The 21,990-nt window shown below is 37.0% G+C and overlaps 1 protein-coding gene across 8 annotated transcripts in view; it reads right to left on the reverse strand.

Annotated features, from left to right (window-relative positions):
- Positions 1–21,990, reverse strand: part of KCNT2 (potassium sodium-activated channel subfamily T member 2) — a 160,271-nt gene that overhangs the window by 2,637 nt on the left and 135,644 nt on the right. For 4 of the 8 annotated variants that reach the window (XM_049807706.1, XM_049807707.1, XM_049807703.1 and 1 more), the window contains 5 exons: positions 21,629–21,757; positions 18,771–18,791; positions 14,046–14,346; positions 10,662–10,746; positions 3,253–6,496 (listed from right to left, as the gene is read on the reverse strand). In XM_049807706.1, the coding sequence (XP_049663663.1) occupies positions 6,385–6,496; positions 10,662–10,746; positions 14,046–14,346; positions 18,771–18,791; positions 21,629–21,757 (648 nt within the window). In that variant the 3' untranslated portion in view covers positions 3,253–6,384. Of the gene's footprint in view, positions 1–1,233; positions 1,250–3,252; positions 6,497–10,661; positions 10,747–14,045; positions 14,347–18,770; positions 18,792–21,628; positions 21,758–21,990 lie in introns of those variants that run through there. The other 4 variants (XM_049807705.1, XM_049807710.1, XR_007506970.1 and 1 more) reach the window with 3 other exon arrangements.

Genomic DNA, 21,990 nt, shown 5'->3' on the forward strand with positions numbered 1-21,990 from the left:
TAGAGAAACTTATCCTTTTTTATAGTGCTAAAAGGGTAATGTTACAAAAATATCCCTCCCTAACCATTATATCAATCAGTCTTTCTAGTACAAAAGTGCATCAACTTTGTTATATATGAGTTCACATTATGCACTGTAATGTAATAGGGTAGTGGAATTTTACTGGAGACTTTGGCATTGTTCATGCTTAAGTAAAACAAGCTGAAGGACAGCCTGGCCCTGGAAATAAGGACTTTGCTTCTCAGAATCTTAGAGCTGCCCATGAAGGATAAAAAATACCCCTGGACAACCAAGGCAACGCTACCATGCTAGCCAATTTAACACATCTTTGAAACCCTCCCGGCATTGTCTGGCACCATAGATAAGTATCTATAGCAAGACTGACGCCAGGGACCTCTGGATCAATAGACAAGCAGCAATAATGCTGCAGAAATATAGTTGCTTTTGCACAAAAGGAAAAGAACAGAAAAAGAAAGCTAGTCTGTTGGCAGCAGTATTGAATAATAAGCCTAGCTTAAGGGAACAAGGGCACAGAGATGTCCAAGGTGGGGTACAGGAAAAAACTTTTGAAGTAACGGATCTCAAGGAACCAGAGACTGCTGTAATTATTGTGGACAACAAGGCCATCAAGGCCATTGGAAATGGGAGTGTTTGGTATGATCCCTGCCCCCCCCGTCCCCCCCCCCAAAAAAAAGCCTCCCAAAAGGACCCCTGAATCCTATGGTACAATCTTGCCCTGCTCTGTGTAGCAGGGGCAGCTACATTTCACCCAGAATTGACAGCAGGGACCTGCTGTGCAGTCACTATAGGAGCCTCTGAATATGAAATATTTTCCCCTTCTTACAAGAATTGGTCTTAAACCTTTTGATTAATGAACATCATTACAATTGTCTAATACATATAGGGGGCACTTTTTCTGCCTTAAATCAGTATACTTATTCATCTGGACTCTCAAGACCTTTTTGCATTTACCTGAGGAAAGATGCAGCTAACATGGACAAAGCTCCCACAGGGCTTCGCTGGGTCCTCCACTATTTTTCTAAAATTTTAGTAAAAGTTTTACAGGATGTTGTGTTTAAAAAATGGATCCGTTTTTGACACAATATGTTGATGATTTGTTAGTAGCCATGAAATCTTGTCTAGCCAACACCTGTACCTTACCTTAAGCAATGTCATAAGCTGAACCCTGCAACTCTACTCTCTTCACCTTCACACCACATCATGATTGTGCAGTAATAAACCTGTGAAGCTGTAAAAAAAACACAAACAACCCTCCAGAATATTCTAATGGATGTGCCATTTCCAGATCCTGATCTTGAACTATATGTAGGCAGGGCCTCATATTATTGGAACAGTAACCAAGTTACAGGTTATTGAGTAACTAACAAAGATAAGGTAGTAGAGGCTTCTCCACTCAGTCTGAAGCTGCGTACACAAGCAGCAGGATTGACTGTGTTAACAAAGACTTGCCAGCTGCCCAAAAAAAAGACTATAAATATGTATACTGATTTTCTGTTTGCATTTGGAGTCTACCACACCACTGGACAGTTACAGAAGCAAGTTTATAACTTCTAGTGGGAGTAAATACTTAACCGCTAAAACCTATACAATTGCCAAAGAAACTAGCTATCGTTCATCAGCCAGCCTGTACTGGAGAAAGGACAAAAGAAATAGGAAATGATCTAGAGAAGTCTTACTATGATTAGTAATTGGTACTGTGGGTGTTAGTGATTAGTCAAATCATGTTGTACCTGAATGCTTTAAAGGTATAAGAACCCTATGCAGAACCACATTCAGGGTGCCCCAATTTGGCTGGGATACCTCATGCACACAAATAACTATTACTCTTTTAATTCTATATTTTGCATCCTAGCCTCTCTCCCCGGTTGGCATGGGCCAGTTGTGAATTTTCGTAATGGTATGCAGTCTGGATTTTACAGAACAAATAGAAAACTTTAGTTCATAGAAACTTCAAATGCTTGTTTTTAACTTTATGAAGCAGAAATATTTGCCTTTTCAAGCTTCTTGAGAGGCTGTGGGAGTTTATGCTTGTGTTGAATTACCATTACTGACAGCATTCTTGCATTAGTAGTGTAGGCAATAATTATGATTTTGTTATATACTTAATTAATATTTTGGATTAACTTCACAAGTCAATTGTAAGAAAAGTCTTGGTCATTTCTCATAACTTAATATGAATTAATAACTCTTTTCCTGTCTCCCTGCAATGCATGTTCTGCATCAAGCACAAGGAACAGTGGCTGAAAAAGTGAAGTGCAGCTCTTTAGACGTTTATTCAATGTATGTCTGCTTCAAAGTGGTGTGGGTCATTTCTGATACAATATCAAGAATATGCAAGAACATTTTATGCAGATTGCTTTATTTTATAAATTCTGCACTTATATCGCTGCCTTGAAAAAGTATTTTTTATAACCTTGTACAACTTGATGTCACTCCACAGTGCTGCTTGTTTTTATTAATTCATTTCCAGACTGTAGTGAATGATTTCCCTCAGATATCAAGTGGAATTCAACGCAGCAAATGCATCATGCATCAGTGCTCCAAAATTACAGAATGGTTGCTGCCAGCCCTAGCTGCCTAGAAACTACAGTATTGTGTGTTACTTCTGGTGCGCTTGATGTCACTTCAGCTTTCCTCCACTGCTGAAGCCTGAAATCTATTTGTTCTTTAGCATTTTATTGGTGCATTGGTAAACAAAGATGTATAAGAAATATTCTGTAATATATATTTGTATACTTTGAAGTTGTTAAAGAGTAGTTGTAGTAGGAAGCTGTTTGTGGGAGGGAAAATACGTATGCTGTGAAATAACTGTCCTTTTAATTTCCAAGTCAAAATGTCATGAAAACTTCACTAGCTCATTCTACTGCAGGTTTTAAAACCTCAAACTCTATGCTTTTTACTTTGTATGTGAATTAATGCATGTTCTGGAATTGGAGTGACATAGTGAAGTAAACACACTGCACTCCACTGAAACACTTTTTATGACTTTTTATTGCAGACTAGGTAACACTTTTTCATAGGTAGGTCTCCCTTTGTTGGAGAATTCCTTTGTGAGAATGAAGTAATTATCTGCTATCACCTTCTTCACTGGGATTGTGGCTTTGGGTACCAAATTGCTTGGTATGTGTTAAGGTAGTGTTGGGGAAGATGGGCATCTTTGAGTTATTGGTAAAAGTGAGTCAGGAGGAAAAAATACAATCAATTAAGCAAAGATTGAAATCATCCTTTTTTTTTTTTTTTTTTTTTCTTCTGACCTTTGACAACTGGTTAGGATTAAATCTCTTGCTTATGTTGGTGGTCATAGCTCTAAATTTCTCTGTCTACTGAGTGAACTATGACCAGACAGAACTACTAGAATCAGCAGGTGCAAATGACTGTTGAACAGAGAACTTCACCATTCCTTCTCCAGCACCAAGCACAGAGATTACTGTTCCTCTGTCTGGTCTCCAATCCAGCTAGACTTGTATTATGTTTCTGATAATCATGAAGAGAAGAAAGCATGTGAACATAAGATCACCTGTAGGATGACCATTAAAGAATCACCTCCCTGGCCACTGAAGAAATGTGCATACTGTCTCGCTCAGTGTTAATGTACAGGTGCTTTAGGATGGTTCTTGAAAGGTCTAAATCCCTCTAGAATGGGGTCTGTCTGTAAAGATATGCCAGAGGAGGCAAAGCTGTTCTGGTTTCAGCACGAAGTTAATATATTTTGAATAACAGAACTTTGTGGTTTATTATTCATGGGTTATTAGAACTTCTGCTTCATAAGAAGCTGTTGCTAGTTTTTATTACCTTGCTTGTCTTCCAGCAGATTTTTAAGACAACCAAGTATTTTGTTCAGAAAGATTGCCTTTCATTCATTTTAGAGACTGCAAGTGACTCCAGCTGTCTTTGTGTTTGCTTTAGCAAATCTTCTGGGGCTAATGAGCAATTAGAAATTCATTCAGCCTGGAGAAATATCAGGTCATGCTAGATGCTACTATTCAAATCTAGCTGAGCAGCAGTTCTGCTGAGTTGGGTGGGAAAATGGATACACCTGACTGCTTGTTTCTACTGCTTTACAGGGTGTTAATTGCGAGGCATCAAGTCCTAGCTATAGATCCTTGTGGCAGTCCTTAAATCTGTGGTGGGTACTATAGGCAGCGTACAGGGAATGCCTGTTAACAGTGTGAGAATGACACTCATAGCAGAGCATCTAGCTCGCCAGCTGAAGAGTAGGCCTGTTTTTAGAATCCCGACTGCCTACTTGAGACTCCATTATAAGGCCTTCAGTATGAAACAAAGGAACATTTTTAAGGAACTTGTAGGTTTTTTGAAAATATTCAACTGGAATACAGTCTTCTCACTGGGCATTAAAAATAGGAAGTTATTCACACTGCACGGGCAGTCTCTTCTGGGATAACTGGTATGACAGGTCTTGGGCAAGATCCTGTACCATATACTGTGTAAGAAAATTGTAGACCTCGGTCTGCGCAGCTGTTTCAGTTGTTTCTTTTTTTTTTCCACAGTGTCCAGAGGAAACGTCTGAAATACTTTGTCTTTACCTGTGAATAATCTGATGAGTAACTACCGTATGTGGAAAACCACTGAACAGTAATGGACTCAATGCAGAATCACTGAAACCCTTCTGAACCATGATGCTACTTCAATACGTCAATATAAAAAAAACCTGCTGAGAAACCCTACTTTCTAGTTATCCTTTTTTTCTTTTAAAACTGGTACTCTTGGTCTTCTGATGGCTTCAGTCCACTCTGAGACCTCTGTGTTTTTTATATAGTTGTGGCTTTAAGATTTCTGACTTAATATGGAACAGATTAGTTAAGTTTTGGAAGAATTATAGAGGAAGGGAGGGACTAATAGCAGATTTGCTGTCATTCCTAATATGAATGTGACTTAACATCATTACAATGCTGATGGGTGTACTGGCATCCATGAATTGTTCACTGGGCAACTTGGTAATTTATTTTCCAGAAATAAATTGTAGTTGTTCTACCAAATAATATAGAAGACAATATAGAAAACTTTGACTGAATTTGGTTATGTGTAGGACATCCAGGGAATTCAAATAATAATCAGTTTTTTCCATTGTAGCCTACCTTCCAAATTTCTTGTACCAGTTCTATCTGGATAATTGTAACAGAGTTTTTACCTTAAGCATGCTCTTCCCCCTTTGTGACAGATGGCAAAGCAAGAATGTGATTTTTAGAAGATCATGTACAGGCACATTTAATGCTGTAGAAAGCTTGACCAATTGTTGCACTCTTGTATGTGTAGACTGGAGATTCTGTAGCAGCTTCAGATATATCATACACTAGCAGATGCTTTCTTGTGCACTTAATGCCAAAACAGAGTCTTCAAATCCATGGTGCTTTTTCATATAACGTGGTATATGTAATTTCATAGGAAAATGTATCATATTTGGGTAATCTGAAAGACTGGGCATGTACACACTTTGGACAGTTGCAGTTCTGGCATGTTCATGGAAATGGGAAGGACTTGTGGTATGAATTGTTCCCTAGAGGAATGCTCTCACTTTTGTATCATAATCTATTCAGGCTTCTATTGACAAACTCACTAAGGTTAAAATGTTTATATTTCATCTGAACTACCATTGTTTTCAGCTTCAAACAGATAGTACCTTCCCAGTTTTTGTAGATGTGGGGGGGCTGCCTGTGTGAGATGATAGGGACTTTCCTCCAGGGGGGCTCCTCTGAGCTCATCTTTCAGTGGATATGCCTCAGACCTCAACCTCTATGGTGTGACTAGGCTGTGTCATTCAACCTGATCTGTGTAAACCCAGAGAACTAACATCCAAGTCCTGGAGGCTAAAATGGGACTGAAACTAGCCTGTTCTAATATAAACAGGTGATAGGTTGAGACTCAAAATTATTTCAAAGGCTGGATTCTTGACACACAAAGCCTCATTGGCATCTTTAGGTAATAACATATTTTCTACTACAAATTATGCATGATCTCTCTACAGGTATTGGATAACCTTTACTGATGTAGGTAAAAAGCTTAGTTGCTGACATGCTGTCACCTTGATAAATATGCCTACAAGCATCCAAGCAAAACACATGATGGAATCTGTCACTTTTTAAATAATTTGTTCATATTGGTTAAATAGTAATAGGTGTCATAATTCTCTTACACTGACAAAGTTCAACTACCATATTGAACAGGCCACAAGCCTGACAGTCCCTTAGATCAGAGTTTCTAGACACCACATTTCTAAATTTGGTCACTTACCCACTGTCACTTTGTTTCCAAAATCTGAATAAAATGTACCACCCAGTTTTCAAAATGGTTAGTGGAAACAACATGTGTATAAAATTGTCTCTTAATTTTGTGTTGAGTTACATATCAAAGTTGTGTTTCCTCCCTGGTGTCTTGTCCCACTGTATTGCAGAAGCTGTCTTTTCGGCTGGGTGCACTATTTGGAACATAAGCCAATGGATCAGGTCGGATCAAATATCTATAAAAAGAAATTATGATTCTTATTAAAAAGACTTCGTGTGAGCAACTATAAGATAAATGCATACAGTTGTAATGTTGAAAAGATCTGAAGACCGAGAGACTTATTTTGAAGGTGCTTAGTCTAGTTTCTGTTGGGTAACTTGGAAACCTGGGTAACATCACCTACTTTAGATGTTAATAATAAAGCTTTTCACATTTTGTCTGCCTAGACATTATCTGTATGTACTATGCACAGCTAAACCTTAATTTTGACTAAGAGCTCCTTTGCCAGTAACTCTGTATTTCTTTATGCATCTCCTTTATTCATTATGCCTTAAAGAAGGGACAAGCAGTCCACAGCATCATTTCTAAAATAATTTTGTGAGAAAACAATGGATAATTCTTGTCACTGTGCTCAATAAAATAAAAAGGCTGATGTTGACAATCTTGGTGTAGGCTGACAGTATGGAGATAGACCCTTATTCTAAGAACTTCAAAGTGGATCTAGTTTGAGATGTTTAAAATAACTGCTTTTCTTAGGATAAGGATGGAAGAGCTTCCCATTAATTTGTAAGTGTAAATTCCGCACTGTTTTGTCAGCTATCTCAAGTGACAAACTATCGGATCTGAGACAGCTTTTGGCACTGATGCAGTAGCAGCTTATGCTGCAGAATTAACATTTCAGTGTTCTGAGCTATTAGTCAGTGCTTTCCAGTGCCATTATGCTCCTAAAGAGCAGCCAGACAACTAGATTCAATCCCAGTATCTTAAACTTGTCCAAAGATGAGCAGTACTGTTGAAGCCACTGGAAATTTTATTTCAAACCCTGTTTTTTACTTTTCTTTTTTTCCCCCTCCCAAAGAAAGAAAAATGAAATGCAGGAAAATTAAATGTGAAAGAATCCTTTCTCTCATATCCTCAGAATTCTTGGTGCCATGTGTCTGTCCATCACCTCGTCAGCCAAATGAAAAATGCTTAAATATCCCAATAGAGACTGTGAGCATGCTGTGTGGTGCTTATAAAGATCTGCTGTGTTACTTTGCAGTGGCCCTGAAGAAAGTATCTGTTTTTACAGGCCATGAACTTCTACTATTCAGTATAATTAGTATGTTTTGCCCCAGACATAATTAAAACACCCTGAAAAATTCTTCAACAAAATGTAAAATGGAAAATCCTGATTAACTGAACTAATATGTTCTGTAAGTGTATGAGCAATCACTGTCATACTTCCCACAGAACGGCTGTTATCTGTTTTCAGCTCACCTAGTAACAGACCATTCATGGCTCCTCAAAGCACAGGCTTCTGAGTCTGTGGGAAGAGAATCACCTTGTCTCCAATATTTGGAACCACTGTCTGCCTCTGTTATTTTGTTAAAGTTTCTCCTTCCGCCAGGGCTAAAGTAGAATAGCAGCATTTTCTCTCTTTGAGTTTGTTGCTACAAATACCTGAACTTACTTGTGTAAGAAAACAGGTGACTTAAATATGGGATTAAAAAAATCGACTTGTACTGTTTTTATCTAGATCCTGTTCTCATGGTATCTATTTGTTTAAAGTCAGACTTATTACCCTCTATTTATAACATCTGTTACTTACGTTTACTCCAGAACAACCTATTTGTTTTGCTCATCCAGCCAATGAAACCAATGAGTAGTGGAAGAGTCTCTTCTGTTCATCAAATCCAAATGAAGCATGGTTAAACACACACACACACACACACACAAAATCTTACTTTTCTTGCTTGATTTTTTTTTTAAATAGTTTTTTTAGATTTGGGGGGAAAATTCAGGTGTTTCTCTATTTTATTTTTTTTTTAGAGTAAACTAAACAAAAGACTTGTACCTGAAATACATAATTGACAAATTCTACATCAAAAATAATTCTGCAGTAAGTAGATCACAGCATTCCTTAAGTAAAAATGAACAAAGACTTTTATAGTGATAAATCATTACAGAAAAAGAACATCATGCTCTGCTGAGAGTCAAAATTTTAAATGTTTTGGTACAAAAATCTCATGGCTATAGAATGAAAATGCTGCTATTCAGTACCTGCTTCTTAAGGCAAATAGGCTAGATGAAATACGGAGTTACTAAGGCAAAGTCTGAACATATTACTTGAAATGTAAGTGCTTTTGTTTTAATTGTTCAATACAGACAGTGAGATCATTGTCCTTTAAGCTCCATCAGGTCAAGATACTAAACATTAGCTTGCAAAGTTAATGCAAAGACTAACAAGAGCTTGTTGAGCAACCATCAGCTGCGAACTCAGCTTTTAGAGATAGGTTGCACCCAAAGCAGTAAAAATTTCCTCATATGCTGGTTCAGGGTTGTATTTTATCTAATATACCCACAATAAATTACAAATGTAATAGGATCATAGTGAATGCAAAAGACTTAAAGTTCTATAAGCATCAGAAACCAGAGAATGAAGGTTGTATCTATAGGACTACATGTGAATACATGTTTTTGCTTCTGTCATAGATATGCTCATAAATACATGGTTTGGATAAAAATAAGCCACATTGGCATAGAAGTGCTGCATAAGAAGTGTGATGAAAGAGTAATCAGCTGGAGGAAGTCTGCAAAATATATTGAGAACGGGAGAATTAAAATTTAGTAAGATTAGCCTTCCAGCTCATCAGCAGGAAGGGCAAATAGAAAAAGCTTTTTGCCCGCTCTGGGATTTGTGATGAAGACAACTGTAGAAAGAGGACAACCTCTTCTTCCTTGCCTTTCCACTAACAATCGTCCATTGCATGAGGGTGGACTGGCTGCTTAGTCAATAGAACTATAAACAGATAGAGTAATGATCTGGGTTATTGAAGCACTAACTGTTATCCAGATACAAGGATCATGTTCCTTGTGTCAGGTTTGTTTTTTTAAAAAAAAAAATAAATAAAAAATCTGAAGTTTATGCTGAGACACAGGCCCACTCATTAACCATCAGGAAATGAACATGTATCAAGCTAGATAACAGTATGTGCATTTACAGGCTAAATACGTGTAGCTAACACACTACAAATTCAGTACCACTGCAAAATTATGCAATATTGGATTCTCAAGTACCTTTGTTTTTGCAAAGAAAGAAAACTGGAATGCAGGATAGCTAGTCCACCAAGATAGACTAGGTAACAGCATGTGAATTTACAGGTAAAATATTAGTACACATCATACTGTGGAGTTCCACAACAATGAAATTAGTACTCCAAATAATTTCAACAAATTTTATGATAATTGTCTTTGCTGTTTGATACAGATAATATTATGCTGTGTTTTTCATATACTACAGTGCTACAAAGCACTATGATGATTTTGGTTTAGTATCAGGAGGGCTAATACTTCAAGCAATTTTCCTCCTTGTGAGCAAGCAGTGAGGTGGGTCAGCACTGATGTGGAGGAGCTTGCACAACTGGGCTATGTGGTTTCTTTCCCATGGAGCAGATGGGGCATGTTAGTATAGCAAGGCAGAGGCAGGAGAGGCTAGAGACAGAAACAGCTCAGGACCTGAACACAGCAATCACATCAGACTTCAGTATGAGACAATGCCAGGTAATTATCTAAAATTCTTGACATAAAAAACTTTCTAGACAGTTCAAATTTGTGTTTGCTTCTCTCTCTTTTTTTTTTTTTTATGTAGTCTGCAAAATTCCTGATATGCAAGTGAAAAAACTTCCTGTATTAAGGTCCTGCCATTTGTATTTGAATTATCTTAAGCATGAATATCACATGATGTTCAGGGGAAGACTGCTGTTTGCTTTAACGATCTTTGAATCCATGTAATAAAATCCCATTTGAAAACACTGATTTTGAAGGGTTGATCTTTCTGTTAAGACTGGGTAGCTAAAATATAAGCAAGAATTTAATGAGAATATTAATTCTATGAAGCTACCCAGCAGACTTGGTTGGATTATTTTTTAAATACACAGAGTAAGAGGAGGATGAGAGAATACGGAAGTAAGAGCATCACTAACATATGTATTACATATTTATATGTGTGTTTTAAATATATGTATAATTAGGTGTCTATTTAAACAGAAGTCTCCATATTAACCTTTATTTTTTCCAGGTGCATGGGAAAGTTTGGAGGTTTTTTCCAGCAGAAAGATAATAAAATAAATTCATGCAGGAAGTACAAACAAGAAATTTTGCAGGTCTTGCAAATATTTTTTTTGTGTGCTTTAACTTACACTATATCATTCAGCTCTAATCTTGTATCTGGAGAAGGATTGATCAGGATGTAAGAAAGGGTGTTCTGATGATCATTCATTTCATCTAGAGGACAAAAAAAACCCCATACCAAATTAATTATATTTACAAACAAGTCGTGAAAAGTATGTTTTCTGACAAACTAATTTGATAAAAGATCATCTTTGGTTCATAGAGCTGTCAAAAAGTGTCAGGTGTCAAAGTGATTTCAAATGTTTAGCAACTTCTTTTCAACTGTACTTGAATTGGAACTATCTGACATAACATCTTTTGAGTTATCAGCTCTCAAAATACCGCTTTCTTTCTGAAAGCTCTATAAGTATTCTTTTGCATTTTTTCAGTCATAGCAGTTCTGAATGCAACCCAATTTTAGTGTAATTTACCAATCTGTCACGTGGCTTATGTTAGTATGTGAGAAGTAGGGACTTCCATCCTCAGTTGGCATTAAGTTCAAGTGATAAGCAAGGTTACATGCAAGTGTATGGCATTCTCATCCTCTTCCAGATTTGGTCAATATAAACCTTTTTTCCCTTTTCATATTTATATAGTAAGCATTTTCCTTTTATCACCTGTGCCAATGGGTTGAAATATGAATGCTGTATAAATGGAAATTGGTATTTCTGTCTTGCATTTTTAACTATTCTTCTAATAGTATGTTGCAATTGAAGGCTGACAAAAAAATCCTTTTTTAAGGTTTTTGCCTAGTTGAACCTCGTTACACTTTTGTAGCTGTCATTGCAGTATCTTCTGTATAGCTCTCTCTTGGTATGCTTCCTGTGGTGCTGCAGTGAGACTAGGTTTACTTTGATAGGACTAAAAAGGAGAGGCATTGCTTCTGTGTTAATTGCTCTCTTTAGCATTTTAGGGAAAATTATTTGAAAGACAACAGCCCCATTCTAGTTTCAATGCAATTCCTAAATCTTTTGTTAATTAAGTATTCTTGATATACTGTCTGTAGGTTGAAAATCACTATATTGTGTATTTTCTAGTATGTGTCATTTTTCTACATGCTTGTATCATGTATTTGCACCACCGTAAGTACTTCTGTCTAAAAAACAATTAGATAAGCTCACACAGACTCTTAGTATAGACACAATTATACAGCTAAAATGGTGTTATACAATAAAGCTTACTTCTATAAAGTGAAACTGATGCAAAGTATTGTAATTAGTTATACAAGCACCTGTACCACCGTACTAACATCACACCTCTGCTAGAGGATTACACAGTCAAAACTGTGTTGTGTCTCAGTTGGCTTAAATGAATTCACACTTAACTGAATTTTAATTTGGAGGTCTTGGGGGTTATTAGGTTATCAATGTAAAATGGACACTGAAGATGTGAAATTGGATTTAGACATCATCCCCATACATGGAGATACATAAGCAGCTCTGATTTTTGTTTCCTGGTTTGGGTTTTTTTTTCATTATTCCCTAAACATGCAGAGAGAGAGTGCCAAGGAGTATGTTTGACTGCTGTAGGGAGCTAATTGGCATGTTTGATTCCTGCTAGTTTGAAGGAAAAGGGAGATTTCAAAGTTTCTATTCCATGTTTAATATGTGGTGGAATGAGTAGGGAGTGAGCTAGCTCTGAAGAGGGGTGAAAGGCTTCAGGAATTTCTTTCTGAATGGGAGGGAGTGTGGAGAGATGGCAATGGGAATGTGACAACCCAGTTTTGCAGCTGACTGCATATGTAAAACTGGTTTGTGTTTTTTTTGGCGTATTTTTCAGAATGTGGGTGTTCCTGGGGTTGTAAAAGTAGAAGCCTTCTTTATAATGAGGTGCATCTATAAGAAAATAGGGAAGCGATCATGAAAATTTACAAATCAGAATCAGGGCAGATAACTGTAATTAGGTGAAGCATTTACCTATCAAGATTTCACTGTTCTGCAGATGGTATATAATCTTTCTAAATTTAAATAATGAAATTAACATTTACTGTTGGCTTTTAACTAGGATTTTAAAAGCAGGAACACAACAAAGTTTTCTTGTTACTAGTATAAATATGAATTAAATTTACAAAACTTCTTTGTGGTTGATCAAATGTTATTGTGGCCTGTGTTACTCCTGGAAAATATTTAGTCATGAATCTTCCTGCAGAGAGTCATATAGTATCCACAAAGAAAGCAGGAGTAGTAATTATCCACCTGAAATATGGGATAAAGAGCTTGTATTTACATATCTAATTTGTAAAGATTGAGCAAAAATATAACCATGTATTCTGCAGTAGCCTTCTCTCACAATTAAGTTGATTTTATATCAATAGCAACAACAAGAACTACTGTTGGGTAGTACATTGCTATTGGTCTCAAAAGAAGTTTTGACTCTGCATTAAGAACATGTGTACTTAAAATGGATAAATAAAAATATCCATTCTGCAGGAAATACCACATTTACCTTCAGTTAATGGATATTTTAGGGATAAGTCAAATTTAAAAATAATTGTGTTGAAAAATGAAGAGTAACACGTTTGTGAAACAGTACATTTTGGATTCTTCAAATGAAAATTGAGTACAGGAACCCCAGTGTTGGTGCTTCTGAAGCAGAAAGTACTAAACTCCAGACTGGACCTACTATGCAGTCAAATACGTTGGGATCTAGAAATTCTTGGTATTTCTAGGAAAACTAGAAGCCATAGTTCTGGGGGTTTCCACACAACATGCTACAGAACCAAGGCTGTAGAAAGGCACCTCAGGCAGCTGTGATGCATATATTAAAAAGAGTATTACAGAGCCCTTGTCAATAGCTTTAAAAAAACCCCTATCAACCAACAGAAAAACCCAAAACAAAACCAAAAAACCACCCCAAAAAATCCCAAACAAAAAAGGAACCCATCATCAGCCTTGCTGGAGAAGGACGTGATGGATAAAAATGGCTTCTAAAGACCTAGTGAAACATGTTTCATAAAAATTACTTTAATGTGACACTTTGGCATTAATTCTAAAAATTGTGGGGAAAATGCAATATCCTTCATATAAACAACTCCCCACCTTGACATATGAGTGAACTTCACAACAGTTCTGTCTTCATCTATGTTTCAACAAGTTTGTGGAAATAGAGTACAGCTGTTTAGTGACCGGGGAATGTTTATACATTCTGCATAAACATATATGTGTTAAATACAAATCTGACTGACATGCTGCCTTCTAAGCTTTCCATCTGAAAATAGGAATGGGTGATAATAGAACTGATTAAAAACACTCTAGCAAGTTTCTCTCAGTAAAAAAACAAAACAAATCCCCAAACCAACAAACCAAAACCATTATCATAAACTTAATTATTTTGTTTATGGCACCCTCAGTTCTTAAAATAAGTTCATCTTGCATAATACTGATGTTTTTATTAAAGTATTATAGTAATCATACCATATCCTGCTGGAGAAAGGCCCAGATGCTTCATTCTGTTTTTCACAAGTTCAGCAAGCTCCTGCCTTTCTGACCTCCTGTAAAGGTTCATTCGCTGCTGGTTTATCTTCTCAGTTGTTTTACCAGAGTGTCTTGGTACTCTTCTGCTCAGCCGTCGGGCCCACTGCATGCTTTTTCGTCGTAACAAGGGATGATCAGACTGATCACTAGATGTTGAGTTACGATGACTACTACGATAACTAATCTGTTCTTTGGTGTCTTTCATGTCTTCCCATTCTTCCACACTGATAGAGATTTGAGACTTGAAAGGAAAATGACAAGAGAGATTAAGGGCTTTAAAAAAATGGAAGCAGAGTAAGGTGTTCTCTTTTCAACAGTGTAGTTGAACATGTATTTTGGCTGCAGTGGAGCTGAGGGGATTCAGCTGTTTGTACTTAGCAAGTGTTCCTGAATTGGGCAACTTTTACTAGACTTTTAATTTTTATGTAAAAAGCTCATTTGTTATAAATGCATTTCTCAAGGGCAAAAGCAGTTAAGCTTTATTTAGTGCCTGATTCTATTTTGATTCTGAGAGAAATAACTCTAGCCTTCTGATACTGCCTTTCCTGAATCTACAAATCTGTTATGAATAACTTCTCCGCTATCTTCAAAGTCTGCCTATTTTCAGAAATTCATGTTCTGTAACTGCTTTTTAGATGTATGTTGTGGATTCATTAAGTAATAGTTCAACTTTGGCTGCATTGTTTTAAGTACTTTTTTAAGACCACAGGTGGACTGGGCCTGTTATGTGTGTCTCAAATTCCTCGGCATTTTTGACTTTCCAGCACATAATACCTGGAATGCCTCTGTGTCTGCATGCTGTAGCCTTCAGTGTGATTCAGGGCACCTCTTGCAAATGAGGTAATTCGTTCCTACTTTAAAGCATAGTGATGTTGCTTCTTCACTCATATCATAACAAACACCCCCAGACTTAAGAGCCAAAATCTGGCTCTCTGTCGCTATCTCTTCTTCATGCCACCTAACTATGACCAATAGTATACACATACAGCAGTACTGAAATAACTCAAGTGGACGGGCTACATGTGCAGTTCTAACATACAAAAAGATCATAGGGAATAGAAGAGGAAACATTTCAAAAGAGAACTTAAAAATTGTTTTAATGTCTATTTTACATTTAACTAATACTTTTAGCTTCTAGTGTCAGAACTACTTCCTTATAATCCTGAGTTATTGTTGTGATCTTTGAAACATGTCTTTTATTGACATTGAAATAGTGAAGCCCTCGCTGGTATCAGTGCAGTCATATTATCAAGTTACTGGTGACTGATTTCAGTGTGTTGAGTATTTAAAATAAATAAATGAAGTATAAACCAAAGATGACTTAAAATGGAGCTGGCTCAGTTTGTATGAATCCCCAAGAACAGAAAGAGTTCAAAATATGCTGGAAGTGATCAGTCCATAAAGCAAATTTAACTGAAGAACTACTGAAGTTCTAAAGGCCCTTTCCCATTAATAGAAAATCTGAAAGCAAAATTCTGTTGACCTCATCAGTGTTGAATATAACCTTTCTTTAAGAGACTCGCCACCCTGTCCCACACGGAATCTGTAAGGTTTCAGGAGTCCATAAAATAGTATTTAGTATGAGTAAGTTTGACAGTGTGAGAAAGATACTGATTTTTTTTTTCCTTTTGCACAGAATAGCTTTTATCTGTGTTAAAAAAAAATAAAAAAACCAAATCCAAACCCCAACCAATCAAACAAACAAAAAAACTCACAACCAAACAAAACCCAAAACAACGAAAATCAATAATTAAAAAGAGCACTAAATATGCTTATGTTGCAGCACTTCAAGTAAAATCACATTTTTAATATTCTAGACTAGGATCTTGCAATAAGCCTTATGCAAAGACCCACTGATTTATTGAGGCTCTTCAGGTTAGTCTGCAATAGAAAGGGGTTGGGGTTTTTTTTGAAAATTATGTGATTTTTGAAGGGTTGTTACTGACTTAGCTGATGTTATTTTGGGTAGGGCATAAAAGAGACACCTGAATCCCTGTGTACAGGAATGCTATTTGATTTTGTTCTTCTTGTGTGTTATTTTAAATTGACATTTTGGGTTTGCATGTATTTTACAGTAAGGATTAAGGTAGGCAAAGTACAGTCCATATGATAAGGTGCTACTTATGGATAGGAAGGGTCTATTTGGTGTGAACAAATCTGACACAAACTGCATATAAAGAATGGTCTTGTTTTGCCTTTCTTCCTGCCTGCATTGGTAGCTTTCCTTGTCCAACTCTTGATAAAACGGCCATCTGGACTTGCTGGCAGTAGTGTTGGAAAGGGCAGAGACCAATCATCCTAATTATTACATGAGGGTAAATCACATTTTTTGAGCCAGAGATTAATTGGGAGACGCCAAGTAAAAGAACAAGTCTTCTGATTCTGTGAATCTGTAAATCCTTAGCTTGAACTTTTCAAACACTGGGATAGGTGAGTTGAAACTCTAAATGAAGATGATAAAGGTAAATACTTGCTTAGGTCCCTTCAGCTTTTACGGTGCCTGTTGAGATAGGTGTGCAGAATGACCCTTCACTGTATGCAGGAGGAAAAAAATTAAACTGTTTAAAGACAAAGCAAAGCCAAAGAAACTCACACTCTCTTTCAAAGGCAGGACAAAAGTCTGCCTGCCGGTGGCAGCTGTTTAATACATAGAAGATAAAAGCCCAGTGCAGAGTAATTCTGTGTCCCTCTCTGTTTTAATCAGTCTCAAACTTTCTTTAAAAATACTTTCATAACTACTATTAATTTATTTTGAGATTTGGTTGCTTCAATTTCTTTTCATTTAATTTCCTTTTTGCAAAGCTTGTAAACCTGCTGTATGAGAAGCATAATTGATGATATGGTGTCACCATAGAGTAGTAATTGATTATCTTATGTTTTATGAAGTATATATATTTTTTTTTTGAGTTTCCTTAAAATAGAAACATGGTGAAATCTCTGGAAAATACCAAGTTGCATGTTAAGTCTTTACATAATCACTGCTACTTCTACTGGGGAAAAATCTGTATGTCACACATTAAGTGAAGAAACATTTGCCTTTAAACCTTTTCTTTTTTTTTTTTTTTTTTTTTTTTTAACTTTCATGGTTGGGGGGGGTTGTTGTTTTTTGGGGTTTTTTTGGTTTGTGTTTTCTTTTTTTTGTTTTCTTTTGTTGTTTGTGTTTTCTTTTTTTGTTTGTGTTTTCTTTGGGGGGGGTGTTGTTTTTTTCTTTTTTTTTTGTTTTTAAAGGCAGGTTCCTATCTCAAGTATCAGACTGTGTGCCCAAATGGGTGTGATGGCTCACTTGTGCTGCTGGACATCTGTGACCCACAGGGGTTTTTCCTCTTGAGCAAGGCGCTCTAATAGGATGTTTCACATCTTTATTTAAACACTAGCTTAGGTTGGCCAACATGTGGCAGGAACAGGAGTGTAGTCATGAACACACTAGTTTCTTGAGATATTTGAGATGGTTAGGGTGGCTGTGAGCATGGTGGTAACAGCACTACAATACCAAACATCAATTAGTTTCTTGGATCTTTGTTCCCTTGCCTTGCTGCTCCCTGCGAGCTAAGCATGTAAAATATGAAACAGTTTTAATATTCAGATTCATCTATGCTGTTCTTATGCAATGCCTTATTTTTATCTAACTACAAGTTTTATGTTAAAGTAAATTTACTGTCTGTATATCCATAGCCCTTAATTGCATCTAGGGTTCTAGGAATGCTTTTCTGCTCCAACAGCTGTCTGAACCATTGTTAAGTACAGCCACATATTCATTTTATGATAAACTTGGGGATTTTTGTCCATTAGCATTTAAGGTATTTAGGATCAAGGCTTTCACCAAACTGTAAAGATGATCTGTTATCTTCAGAATTCAATAGGGACAGGCCCAACAGGGACTAAATTCTACCGGGCTTTTTTGAAAGTCCCAGTCTGTCAGCTTTTAGATTTTTAATAAGATGTTTGTGTCCAGAACAATGTTGCTTTCAGCTTTATTTACTCAAGGATGATCTATTGCATAGTTCCATTTCCTATAAGGATTTTACTCCCAGGGTTTAACCCAGTGTACTCTTTTTGGCTGGGATAGAGTTAAATTTCTTCATAGTAGCTAGTATGGAGCTATGTTTTGGATTTGTGCTGAAAACAGTGTTGATAATACATGGATGTTTCAGTTATTGCTTGATCAGTGTTTACACAGAGTCAAGGTCTTTTCTGCTTCTCACCCCACTCCACCAGCGAGGAGGCTGGGGGGGCACAAGAAGCTGGGAGGGGACGCAGCTGGGACAGCTGACCCCAGCTGGCCAAAGGGATAGTCCAGACCATATGGTGCTGTGTTCAGCAATCAAAGCTGGAGGAAGATGAAGGAATGAGGGCACTTGAGGAGTTATGGCATTTATCTTCCCAAGTATGCATGATGGAGCCCTGCTTTCCTGGAGATGGCTGAACACCTGCCTGCCGATGGGAAGTGGTGAATGAATTCCTTGTTTTCTTTGCTTGCATGCATGGCTTTTGCTTTACCTATTAAACTGTCTTTATCTCAACTCACAAGTTGTCTCACTTTTACTCTTCCAGTTCTCTCCCCTATCCCGCCATGGGGGGGAATGAGCGAGCAGCTGTGTGGTGCTTACTGCCTACGGGGTTAAACCACGACACCCATAAACAGGCAGACAATAAGCAAATACTTACTTGTGAAGCCATTTCTCGTGACTGACAAAGGAAGGATGAAAAAGAAAACAAAAGACAATTTAAACAGAAGTGAATCTAAAGAGACAAACATGGACTGTTTAACAGGAACCACAGAAAATCAGCTACACAGGTAGTAAGGAAGACTTCGTATCTGTGGGTGGGTGGTTTTTTTTAATGAAATGGAAATGGCTTGAGTCATAGGTGCAGATCATTGAGAGTCAGGCTAGATTTGCTTGTTATTTAGTAACTAGATCACTGAAAACTTTCTTTTTAAAGGCATTATATTTATCTGTCAGAGTGAAGTGAAGGCTTCCGATTTGCATAGTACAAAAAGGAGCTGTCAAAGGAGAAATCATACATATAGAAATATTAATATTGGCATATTTTGTTCTTGTGCCTCAAGTTAACCATTAACTGACAGCTATCAGGTGTGTGCAATACAAATAAAGTTTCAGATCTCTGTTTAAACTCAAATTGATATACACATTGGAGGTTCTCTGAGTTAAAAACCTTCAAACAATTACTGAGAAAAAAAGCAATTTACATTTCTCTAACCTCCATCTGAAGATCTCATCCAACAATATTTTAAAGTTGGTTTTGGCTTAATATATTGAAATGCTAAAATGATAGCCCATGCTAATATTATTTTATTAGTGAAATTAGTAAAAAAATCCTGTAACTTCAAAAGAAACACTTTGCAGAAAAATTACAGCTTTCAGCATCTCTGCGTTTGTAGGTATCTATCCATAAAGACCACAGAAGCACAGCTAGATGTTGCTCTTTTGTATTCTGGAGAAGAGCTAGGTTAGGGAAGATTCCCTTGCCCCTTTCTAGAAGGGGAAGGGTTTCACAAATGCTCAACCACTGAACAAGAAACTGCTAAAGTATTTAAGTGTGAAAATACCACTGGGGGTCTGCATTCAGAGCCCTGAGCCTTTTAAAAAGACAAATAAATGCTTTCACTTAACTTAAAGATAGTGCCACACTTCCACATTAGTCCAGTACCTGACAATTTGAAAACTTAAGGAGGTTTCCCTGCCCTCTGCTGCGCTGGTCTCCCCTTTTTCCTCTACTTGATTTAACTGAAACTCTTCATGAGATTAACTGTGAAAGCTGGTAGGAAGTAACAGTAGAACTCTTCTTGTCTATTGGACAGTGTCTGGTTTCAGTATCCGAATGTTTTAAGAAAATGCTTCTTTGTAAAAGATAATCACTATCTTAAACTAAATCTGGGCCTGGTCTGATCAAGTATTCAAGCACTTGAGTAGCTGCATGTATACAGGCTCCAAAGGTTCCCAATGTGATGGTAAAATTTTAAGTTTAGAGTTAAGTGACTGATGGTCCTAAACCTTGTTTTCAGAAAAACATTTGAAAGATCTTTAATTTATCAGTTAAGCTTGCCTCAGAAGACTTATGAGTGTGTATGCTTATCCCCCGTCCTCCTGCCAAAACAAAAAATTCAGGTAGAGGAGTGTTACTCTTATAGTTACCCTTCCCCTGTACAGATGCTGTTTGCCAGTCAGCCTGTATGTTTGAAAGCATGTGAAAATGCAGAAAGGAAAAAAATAGGCCACTAGAATGCACTCTTCACAATATGTTGCATGCTCACAGTTCAACTGTCCTCGATTCTGTTTTTTGGATCTGAAGTTAAATAGCCAGCTGTGAATGTGAGAATAAAGCATTGCCATGAATTTTATCTAGCTTATCCTTATTTAATGAATTCTTAAAAGCTGGTACGTCCTCTGTTTTGTTGAAAGCTATGACATGCTTTTTTTCATATTAGCAGTGATGCTGCCTCTATTCTTCTCCAAGATTTTGATGGCTTATATTAAAGCTGCTATATTTTAAAAGATCAGCTGACATTATTGCAGTGGCACAATCCACTGGCTAAGCTGTAAAAGCCACCTGTGGAGATATTGGTGGTCCACAAAGAGAGACACTAGTGAACTTGGTGGAATCTTGCATAGCTTTTTGTAACCCTTATTTTTAAATTAACTTTAACTGAATGTTTGTACTTCCTTCAAGATAAATCTTGCATTTAAGCATTGCATGGCTTAAAGTTTTATAACATTTTTCTGAAATGTGGAAGAGAAAATGCAAATTGGCTGTCTTGGAAATCAGTAAACTGAGTATTTCGGAAGAAAGGAGGAAGTTGTTCATTTTGCATTTTAGAGCTGCATTTGAGCCATGGTTTAATGACATGGCAGTATTTATGGTCACATAAACAAATGGCATATACATGACAAAAATGAAAGCTGCACAAACAAAAAAGTATGTTAAATAGGAAAAAGTATTTTTGTCATTATATATAGGGAGAAATGTATACATTTATATGTCATACATAACTCTACAAAAAAATTACCACTGTTTGGCAGCTAAATTTAGAGAAAGCCCACAATACTTTCAATAACACTCTTGTTGCTCATTTCTAGTTAGAAATTCATGTGCATACTGAAATGCCACCTGCTTTGAGATATAGTGTTGACATTCTTGTCACACCTGATACAGAACCTGGTCATACAGCTTGTTATGGATACTGCCATTGGTCCCACATGCAAGTTCAGACTAGAGCAAACTATCCTAGCCTGTTCTGTCTGCGCCTGAGCTGTCCCTTGTTTACAATCAGTCAGTTCTCTGTAGGCCAGCACAGGAATAGAAGTCAGTATGTAGACTGGCTCTGGGTATTCCTGTAGTCTGGGGCTAAATATGAGCCCTGAGTTAATGTGACCATATAGTATATGTCAGCAGAGGGACACCTTCAGTGGGTTATTGGAATTATGGCTCCCATTCTTATGAGGACCAACGAACATTGTATACTGTGTAATCAACCCCCCCTAAAGTATAGTAAACTGACATACCTCGGATGTTGTAAGCTTTTGGGATTCTGTCCTATAGACTCCAATTGGAATGTCTCCTGTAGAGGAACAAAGTTTCTGATATAGTCTGGCATACGTCCTAATCCATAGATCCTCTTCTGTGATTTTCATCTGAACAAATAATAATAGGAAGGAGGACTTTTCACTCTTGAGGGCTTATCACTTGTTCACTATACTACTCTTGAAAAAATTTTAAAACTAAACACTAGCTGGTAATGATCATACTGTGGAGCAAAGGTGCAATACTACAACAAATCTGGAACTTCTACTGAGTTTGTAGACACTGTTTCTTTTGCTCTCTCTGTTTGGGAGCCATTGCAGTGCAAATGGTTCAGTCTTACCAA

Source organism: Accipiter gentilis, chromosome 8, assembly GCF_929443795.1.
Source record: "Accipiter gentilis chromosome 8, bAccGen1.1, whole genome shotgun sequence".
In the NCBI taxonomy this organism is placed as follows: domain Eukaryota; kingdom Metazoa; phylum Chordata; class Aves; order Accipitriformes; family Accipitridae; genus Astur; species Astur gentilis.